The sequence below is a fragment of the Asterias rubens genome, chromosome 4, assembly GCF_902459465.1.
Source record: "Asterias rubens chromosome 4, eAstRub1.3, whole genome shotgun sequence".
NCBI lineage: Eukaryota > Metazoa > Echinodermata > Asteroidea > Forcipulatida > Asteriidae > Asterias > Asterias rubens.
In genome coordinates, this window is record NC_047065.1 from 1071568 (window position 1) to 1081642 (window position 10075).

At 39.3% G+C, this 10075-nt stretch overlaps 1 protein-coding gene across 1 annotated transcript; it reads left to right on the forward strand.

The window, feature by feature from the left end:
* The first annotated feature begins 228 nt into the window (after positions 1–228).
* LOC117289635 (N6-adenosine-methyltransferase subunit METTL3-like) lies at positions 229–9404 on the forward strand. Its single transcript, XM_033770845.1, has 15 exons — positions 229–531; positions 1328–1530; positions 1946–2019; positions 2624–2690; positions 3260–3345; positions 4095–4260; positions 4716–4806; positions 5109–5188; positions 5387–5423; positions 5911–5966; positions 6554–6664; positions 7212–7399; positions 7925–8072; positions 8416–8594; positions 8976–9404. Exons 1-15 carry the CDS (start codon positions 369–371, stop codon positions 9103–9105), a joined length of 1779 nt encoding a protein of 592 aa, XP_033626736.1. The 5' UTR covers positions 229–368; the 3' UTR covers positions 9106–9404.
* The last annotated feature ends 671 nt before the right edge of the window (positions 9405–10075 follow it).

Below are 10075 nucleotides of genomic sequence, written 5' to 3' on the forward strand. Positions count from 1 at the left end.
GCCGGGATATTTTTGTGCAAGTTCAGTGTGGGCCAGAGGTTCTGCCACCCCCCACTCCACCTTCGAATCCGCAATCCATTCCATGTCCAGACAACCCCCCATAAAGTTGCCGCCCTCAACAATGTACCCCTGTAAATTATGATGACCGAATGAGGGCGCAATTGCAGTGTTTTGTACCTTGACTTGTTTTAATAAAAGTGAGTGCATTTACACTGGAATTGTATGTGCACGATTTGCACCAAAGTTTGTGTACAAATAGTGCAGTGCACACTCAAGTGTGCGACACATGACAATCAGTCAGTCTGGGATAATCACAGATTATTCCTTCCGATCCTCCATGATTTAATCGAGACCAATTTTATCGAAAAATGTCGGATACATGGAGCGACATTCAGGCCGTCAAGCGACGCCAGGAGAATTTGAGGGAACGATTACAGAGAAGGAAGAAAGAACGGATGGGGCTGATACCGCAGACGAGCGGCGCGAATGACGGCAGCAGTGCTGCAGTTGGGTCGGCTGCAACAACTTCAGGTAGGCCGTGTGTGTGGGTTTCGTGTGTGATGTGGCGCGCATAACTTGCCTCTGTGGCGATTATTCGGAGCATAGATAGGGCATAGAAATATAGCAAGTTGCTCTATCTCCGAGCTCCAAGGCCTTGGTGTTGGGATGGGATGGGTTTCAAAAAGCAGGAAAATGTTCCTATCCTGCCTAGAGTAGATCCAGAACTGGGGCGCTGTACTCCTTTTTTCGAAATTTTGACATTGTACAGCGCCCCAAATACTGGGTCTATATCCTGCCACTACTTCTAGAAACTAAGGCTCCCCCGTGAGTCTTATACAAAGTTATAGTTTGTAGAAGTATCCTGCCACTACTTTTCTTGATGAAATAAATGAGTATCTATTCTAAAATCTAATTCTAATTTACTCAATTCAAATGAGAATATTCATTTTTCTTTTGATAAATACTATTTAAAATATAGGCTAGGTAAAAAAGAAGTGGTGGCAGGAAAGGGAAATCTTTTCCCCTAACTAAAAATGTCCACATCATCAGGACGTGTAATGATTTCTTAATAGAAACTGAATTTTGGGGGCTGAAATCCCCTCTCCCCCCCCCCCCCCCCTGCCCAACAAAAATAAAAGCAAACAAAAACCAACCCCCTCCGGACAAAGTAAACTATATAAAAATTTCGTGATCATCAGTAAACATCAGTCATTCATGGCAATATAATCATTCAGTGTTGGATTATTTGCTGGTCGGACTGTTTTAAAATTCATTTTTTTTCTACAAACAGACATGTTGTATAATTTCAAACATTTCTTTTTCTCAGAATCTTCTGCAAATCCAGCGACTTCTTTTCAGTCAGCAAGTTCAACATCAAGAAGTGATACCAACAGTCCACTGACGGTTAATCCAACAGCGGTTGAGCACAAATTGGATCCACGCACTGAGAAGAAACTCCTTGAAAGGCTGTGTGATCACTCACTGTCACTCCCTGTGGACTCTGACAGCTTGCGTTCGACCCTCACCAAGGTGCTAAATGTTTTTATTCTAAATCACTGGAATTCTTAGTTTATTCAATAATAATACTTATCAAGTCATTTATAAAGTGCAAAAACAAATCTACCCAAGGGGTGCGCAAGGCACTAACAAGAGAAAGAATTATTAAAAATGGCGTGTCATAGGGTGTGTTTTTAATTAGGTCTTGAAATGATCAACAGTCCCATATTTAACCACTATCTAGATTGACTATCCCTATGCAAGCTTTTCTAACCTTAATATCTCAAGTACTTAATAACTCGCTTGAGTATGAAAAAATGAAGATTAGAAGACCATTCAGTTTAAAACTTCTACTAAAGTTCCACAATTATCAAGAAATTTTTGAAGAAAGATAACATCAGGGCATTGTTAAATATTTGTTTTCAATTTTGTTTTCTTTCCTATTCAGATTTTAGACTTTGATGTTTCCCAGGCCAGTGTTGAAAGTTTGCTACAGAAATTCATTGCCCAAGAGCTTATTGCGTAAGTGCCAAAAACAGCATTCAAGAGGTAAAACTCTGTTGTTGTGTTTGATTTGTCTTTATCACAATTATAATAACGCTGCTTGGTTTTTTCTTGTGCAAGTTGATTGTTTTAATCATATATAAATCTAGGTTGATATTATACTATAAAACTAGCCTGTGAAAGTTTCATTTCAAAAGGTGTCTACACTTTTGAGACATCGCCAAAAATCCAGAGCGGTAACTTAAGTCCATGCAGGAAGAATAATCCGTAATTTGAATACAATCTAGTAATTTTTTAGGATGAAAGCTCACATTTTTTTGTCTAGATAACCACACCGCCCCCTTCGAGGTGAGATGTTTCTCAAAATACTATCCTAAGCTACTGTACTATTATTTCCAATACCTTAAGGGGGATTAGACTGGTGCTCAATGGCAAAAATTCTCTCAAAGGGGCACTCTTGGACACGGCCAAGTAGTCTGGTTGTGTCCTTCATTGTCACTTGATTTTCTAACTGTCAAGTAAGGTTTTATTGGCATTAATTTTAAGAGTGATTACCAATGACCAAATGTATACCTTTCCTTTAAGTGGGAAAGTTAAAAGCTTTATGTTTTTCCACTTCCAGTGTGAGAGAGGGCAGCACAGCAGATGGCCAGACATGCTTAGTGGTTGTGTCCGTGGAATATGGCAAGGTAAGGGGAACTACCTGGAGTCGGGGCCCAATTTCATAAAGCTGCTTAGCAGAAAATTGTAGACCATTTAGATTTTTTTTTTTTGATTCGGTCAGGGTTGTCTTGCAAACGTCAACGGCACTTTGACTGACGCAACCCATAGACAAAGTGTTTACAAGAAAAACCCAACAGAAACACTACATTGTTTATGTTTCCATGGTGACAAGTCAAAGGTGTGACTTATCACTCTCATCATAAACAAACAGATTTATGAATTAGATGCTCTTAACCATTTGGCCATGACACCCTACATTTAACATTATAATAATAATAATATGAAAGTCTCATACTGCGCACATATCTACCGACAAGATACTCAAGGCGCTGAGTATAATATACAAACTTTCAGAAAGGTAGGTAATCGTAGTGATGGATTCTGAGACCCAATTATGTAGCACCTTATAAGGGTTTAAACGGTACATTTAACACCTTCTCCTGTTTAGGAGATGTTCAAAGTAACTTTAACCATTGTTGCAGCAACTCACTGTGCGAATCTCAGTTATCCTAATGATTGTTTTCCATCATGTCAGATTTCAGCCATGACGGGTGAGTTAAGTGAGAGAGATCGAGGGATCAGTCCAGCTTTACCACTCAACAGAAAGAGGAAGAGGGAAAGGTAAGACATTCTACTCTACTTGCCAGGCCTCTGATGGATGATACCCAAGCCTACATCCATATGGACTGTAAAACCCTGTTTCAGCCCTAGGAGTAGGTGGCAACGGCCCCTGGAAAAAAATAAATTGTAGGCCTGTTGCATAAAAAAAAAACATGGGGAGTTTTTTTCTTAAAACCCGCCTACTATCGGGGTTTTTCTCAAGAAAATCGTGGCGTATTGTGGCCGAGCTGTCTAGTTCATTGGACCCAACCTCTGGTGTTGTCAGCAGCAGAGTGGGTTCGATACCTGTCATGACACTTGTGCCACTTAACCATAATTGCTTCGTAAAAAAATAAGAAGGAAGTGCATTCTGCTATACCAGCAAGGCTTCTAGTGGATGACACCCAAGCCTACATCCTTATGGACTGTGAAGGGGATAACCCTGTTTCAGCCCCAGGAGTAGGTGGCTCCTTGTCATCTGCAGGCTTTGTTCATCAAACATAACAGTGATCAATTAAGCCTGTGTACCATATACGTAGAAACTGCTTGATGATCACTGAGCCAGTGCACCACACCACCACAGAAATTGCAAAGTTCAAAATGAAGTTATTTCAATTTCATGACTGACCAATGCATCAAGGAAAAATAGTAGATCAGTCATTCGTGGAATTTCATGGGGATATGTCCACTTGTATAACATCAGATTTATTTTTTAGTATTCAAAATTGTCGTTATGAATGCCCCTTTAAAAGCAGCGTCTTCCATTACAGGTCTCCAGGACCTAAGAAGCAGGAGGATGTTCCAGTCACGACCAAGACGCCAGCCTCGAAGGAGAAACAGCTTCAGAAGCAGAAACAAGACGAGCTAGAAGCCCCGAAGCCAGAGGAAGATAACTTGCAAAGTTTGCTCTCGGCGACGTCCTTCAAAGAACAGGAGGTGGGTTTGCATGAAAAGCTACTTGGGTTTTAAAGTTTTAAGATACTGCCTTGGTACTGATTGCTCTTCAGTTGTTTCGGTACCCTGCATGATATGTGACAGAGGGCGTGACCCCCCCCCCCAAAAAAAAAAAACTTTAAACGTCCCTCTGAAAAATAAAAAAACTTTGTTCTCTCTGGCTTTGATCCATGGGGATATAAATGCTGATGTGTCTGGCTGCCAAAGGCCCCTTTGCATCTCATGGTTTAAACGGGTTGTAGCTGCGTCCCGCGCAATTCAGCTTCTCAGCTGTGAGTAAGACCAGCGCCTTTGAATAGTTTACAGGAAAGTGCGCCTTATAAATGTTGTACTATTATTATTAAGGATTAACTACTACCTGGGCAGAAGGTAGGAAATCGAACGGGACTACTCTCAGTTGGAGTTGATTATTTTTAAATTATTTTTTCACCATGTAGAATAAAGAGATGGGACAGGAGTTATTTGAGCTTCTGAGTATACCGACAGCCAAGGAACAATCGCTGGTTGAGAAATTCAAGTCACAGGGAGGTATGTAAACAAATATGGGCCCAATTTGTAGAACTGCTTATTAGCACAAAAAGTTGCTTAGCATGAAATTACCAGCCAACTTTCCATTTGTTGCATATTGCTTATTACTGGTATTCAGCCGTTGTTTGCTTATCAAGGCAAAAATTTCATGCTAAGAAATTTGTTCTGCTTAGCAGCTCTATGAAATTGGGCCCTGTTGAATTGTCAAGGTTTAAACAATTTGTTTAAAATGTTTTCAAAACTAAATAACAATCCAGATTAGTGAGCTTCATTCACAAGAAAGTTGTTATTTTATTCCTCAGGTACTGTGCAAGAATTCTGCGCCCACGGCACAAGAGCAGAATGCATTAAAGAAATGGGCCCAATGCATACATGCTACAAGGTAACCAATACAAATCATTACAGTTCAACATCTGAGTTTATCATACACTTGAATTCCAAAGTCAGAGTAGAAAATAGATTTCTGTCTTAACAACGTCATTTATTATAGACCTTTCAATTGTTGATAAACAAACCGCGCTGTGACGTTGCAATATAATAGTATATTATTTTCTAATGCTGTCTTTTCTGTCTTTCTTAGCTACATTTCAGGCGGCTCATACACAAGCACACAGATGGTAAGTTGACGACATGGGTACATACAATATTTTGGGGAAATATTTCACACAAATTGAGCAGCATTGCGGAAAAATAGAATAAATGATTTCTTTTAGGCTTTTCTTATATCATTTAATTCCATGTAGAAAATTGTTGATGAGCATTTAAGATGTCTGTAATTTTTAGATTTACATCATGTTTGAGCACTGTATTTCCCAAACTTTGAATAAACCCTATTCTGAACTAATGCAGTAACTGAACTGCCGCTAGATACCGGGCGATCTCGGTGATCTAGTTGGTGAGACACCTGCTCTAGATTGGCAAAGGTTTTAGGGTCCAATCCCATTCGAGCAAAATGCCTGTGATTTTTTTCAAAGACTTTTGGAAAGTTCTGTGAATACACACATCGGTGTAAGGGTAAAGCCAAATAATATTCTTTATCCCAAGAAGTAAATGCAACATCAATTAATGGAGTGTTGTTGCTTTTTTTTCTTGCTTTTTTTCCAGAATCTCTTGGTGATTGTTCTTTCCTCAACACATGTTTCCACATGGACACCTGCAAGGTAGGTTGGCTGGGCTGGGATCTGAGCTAGATATAGGTCCAAAGAGATTAAAAGGACGGGGAAATACTTTTTTCTGTTGCCCTTGTTCCTAAAGTTAGCATTGCGAAGGCAAAAGGACGGAAAATTATCAAAATAAATTATTATGTCAAACACAAGTACAAGCTCCCCCAGAGAATTTGACACTGTATTGCAGGTTCGAGGCCAGTCAACTTATGATTGTATAAGTCTGACAGTCTTTGGTTTTTGAATAATAATACCCCCACCTCATTTCAGTCCTGTTGAGTATGAAAGTATCCCCATAAAATCAAGCAAAAACCGTTTATTTGCGTTGAAAGTTTGTTCAAGTAATGATTCTGGTCTTACAACAAATATGGTCAAGTACACATTTTTTAATACTAGCCCCGAAGTTTTGTGGATAGTTTCACAAAATCGCTCGGCCTTGAAATGGCTTTTTGCTGAACCCACTTTAATACAGTGTGTGGCATAACATTCTGCGATGTGGTGGACAGGGCTATGTAACAGCTCTCTGGTAGGCATTATGAAATTAATATATAATTTGATAACTGTTTTTCTTGTGTTAATTTCAGTATGTCCACTATGAAATTGAGTATCCCTCAAAGCCAGATGATGGTGGTCAGATTCTGGGAGCAAGGAGGGGTGTCCGCAGTGATAGTAATGTCACTATGCTTCCTGCTCAGGTATGGCATAACAAAAACTTCTATAGATTTCTTACTTTATCATACGTTTTCCTGATCAGTTTCAGCAAATTTTAAATCTAATTTCATTAAAATGCTTTCAAATTATTATTATAACAATAGTAGTATAATAATAAACATATCTACAAATAAGGTATCTAAGGAGCTTGAACAGAAAGAAACTTTCTAATATAGGTTTTTGAATTTTTCGGGGAATTATGAGACCCATTTATGTAGCACCTTATAAGGGTTTACAAGGTGCTACGGCCCATTCAGCAGCCACTGCCATGAACACCGGGGCGAACCCCTTCTCTTGGCAATAAGTTTGACCTTTACGTGCATTACACAACACATTAGATCTACGGCTTTACGTCCCAATCCATGATTGAACTAGTCTGGCGGTCTTGTATTTTTCAATTACTTAACAATACCAGAGTGTGTTATGTTATTATTTATCTGATAATCAGCCAACCTGGTTTAGGTGGAATTTGACTGACGGTTTGAGATGTAAACATGGTATATTGAGATTGTGATTTGTCTATGTTTTCAGTGGATACAGTGCGACATACGCAACCTAGACAAGACCATCTTGGGAAAGTTTGCGGTAATCATGGCCGACCCACCTTGGGACATCCACATGGAGTTACCGTACGGCACCATGCAAGATGATGAGATGAGACACCTTGATGTCCCTGGCATGCAAGACGAGGGCTACATCTTCCTGTGGGTCACTGGGAGGTAGGGAACCAGACCTTTTGGTCTAGCATGGTGTTCATCTTCTAAAATGTGCTTAGCAAAAAGAATTTAAGCAATATTTGCAGCTTCAGCAGCTAAATTGGCACCAGGTGTCGTTTCTAGTCTGCTTGCATTTTATTTTCATTTCTTTTTAAGTACTGAATTTTTCTATACATTAACAGTTAGCATGGTTTTTTCTTCTTTATATCTCATGTTTTACAACTGTACATTCTTCGTTTTCACCAGTGTGGATTCGCTACTAAACTGGTATTAACCAATTCAAGCGAGATTATTTACCAGTTTCAAAAAGTTACCTTTGATGTGTAGATATTTACACAGTGAAAAAAAGTGTGTGTTACACGGAACAATTTCCTTAGTGTAGCAGAGCAAAATACTATACATAATGGTTCAGTGGCTTCTCAACGTTGGGATCAAGTGTGCGAAATAAGTTCAGTCTAAATGTTTTGCTATGCAAAGGTGATGAATGAAATCGATCACTGTGATGAATCAAAATTGACTCCTTTGTAGGGCGATGGAGCTCGGTCGTGAGTGTTTGAGTCTTTGGGGTTATGAGAGAACAGAGGAACTTATTTGGGTCAAGACGAATCAGCTGCAACGATTGATCCGCACTGGACGGACAGGTCATTGGCTTAACCATGGAAAAGAACACTGTCTGGTGAGTCAATCAAAGAAACTCAGATGTAAGTTAAAAAAAATCATTGAATTGTGACTAAACTTTACTTGGGGATGACTTGTGACTTGAATTTAGGGAAAAACGACTCATGACTTGACTTGACTCAAGCAAAGTTTACTTGTGACTTGACTTGCGCAACAGAAAGTTTGTATTATCGCAAACCTTACAAGAAAACTAAAAGTGTAGGGAGATCGCCAACATACCGCTAGACGGTGGTAGAGTCCAGCACATAAATCCGGGGGTTAAAGATTCTGCAAATCCTGTTCTAGTAAACTTTTCTTTGTTCCCCCCCAAATTATTATTTTATTGTGTGCACTTGTCTAAGGTTGGTAGGAAAGGTGACCCAAAAGGTTTCAACAAAGGTCTGGATTGTGATGTCATCGTAGCAGAGGTCAGACAAACCAGTCACAAACCTGACGAGATTTATGGGTTGATCGAGAGGTTGTCGCCCGGAACCCGTAAGATTGAACTCTTTGGACGCGCTCATAATGTCCAACCAAATTGGTAAGAAAATGTGTTTAAGGACACATGGTTATTACTCAAATGAGCATAAAAACTTACTTTGTAACAAGCAAAAAAAAGCTGTTGATAAAAAACAGCAATTTCTCAGCAATTTACCTCTGGTAAGGGGCAACACTATGGGGTAAAATATAAGTTTGTATTTGAACCTTGAAGAGGGCACTACAGGAAAAGCATAGGGCACTACGGCAATTTTGAGGCCTGCCCTGGTAAGGAACTTTAAACTAAACAGTGCATTTCTGCTTTGTCAATTACACCATTATTCTCGATGCTCTATGTGAACTTATTGTATACAAGGACGTGTTCCTTAATGCTGAAGCAAAATCGTGATGTGATAATCAATGTTTTATCATCTGTTCTTTTCAGGATGACGTTGGGCAACCAGTTGGATGGGGTCCATCTAGTAGAGCCAGATCTAATCACACGCTTCAAAGAAGTCTACCCAGACATGAACGCTATGAAACCGCCACAAAAAAAACCGCCCTCTGGAACTTAGTTTGAATCTCTCTCTGACGTTGGGCAACCGGTTGGATGGGAGTTTAAAGAAGTCTACCCAGACATGAACTTTATGAAACCGCCACAAAAACAGCCGTCCTCTAGAACTTAGATTCTTAGATTTCCCTTGAATACTTTAAACCTAGACTCTATGGTACTCTTTATAAGTGTTTTAACAGACGAGAAAACCACTGTTAATGGAGAATTTTGAAGTACAGGAATGCCTTCTTTCAAAAGAAAAAGATAATACATGTGTGGCCTGAACCTTCACATGGGCAATGGCTGTGATGTCAACAGCCAGAAAAAAAAAAAAATGATAATAGTGGCTTCTTATATAGCGCGCGTATCCGTCACTCAGTGACGCTCAAGGTGCTTTACTTGAAACAAAAAAAAAACAGATACACTGGGTTCTTTTAAGTGCATTACACAAAAGATTCAGGATGAGTTACTCTTCCTAACTGAGGACTAGCTTTAAGTTTTTAATATCTCCTAGGAATAGTCCTAAGTTAGGACTAGTCCTAAGTTAGGACTAGTCCTAACTCTTTGTGAAATTGACCCTCACCTTGAACTGACCTTCCGGCCTTGTGATGTTTGGCGATATTTTAAAAAAGTATTTAAAAACTGCCAGACCGGATACTTTGTCTTTTTCATGAAAGGCTATGGACATTTTTCTTTAACAAAGGAACACCTCTTAGTAGATTGATTCACAGATTGAACTGTAACATTTCTAAGGGAACCATTGCGAAAGTGAGAGGAAGGGGGGGCAGAAGTTTCAGAACTGCCTCACTCCATCATACTTTATGTGGATAAGTAATCATTAGGAACAGAGGTGCTTCGATCAGTTGCTCTTACAATCACTGTACTTAATCTTTTGTATAAAATTATTCACAAGTGAATAAAGCAAGTAGTAAGCTAATTGTTGAGTTGTCTGTGTGTTATGTTATGTGCATATAATTATTCAATTGCATATT

Bases quoted from the DNA above. Each gene is read 5' to 3' on its own strand.
- LOC117289635 (XM_033770845.1), top strand. From the start codon at position 369: ATGTCGGATACATGGAGCGACATTCAGGCCGTCAAGCGACGCCAGGAG. The intron at 2,691-3,259 runs GTAAGGGGAACT...CCATCATGTCAG, and splicing joins TGTCCGTGGAATATGGCAAG to ATTTCAGCCATGACGGGTGA. The intron at 8,595-8,975 runs GTAAGAAAATGT...TGTTCTTTTCAG, and splicing joins CATAATGTCCAACCAAATTG to GATGACGTTGGGCAACCAGT.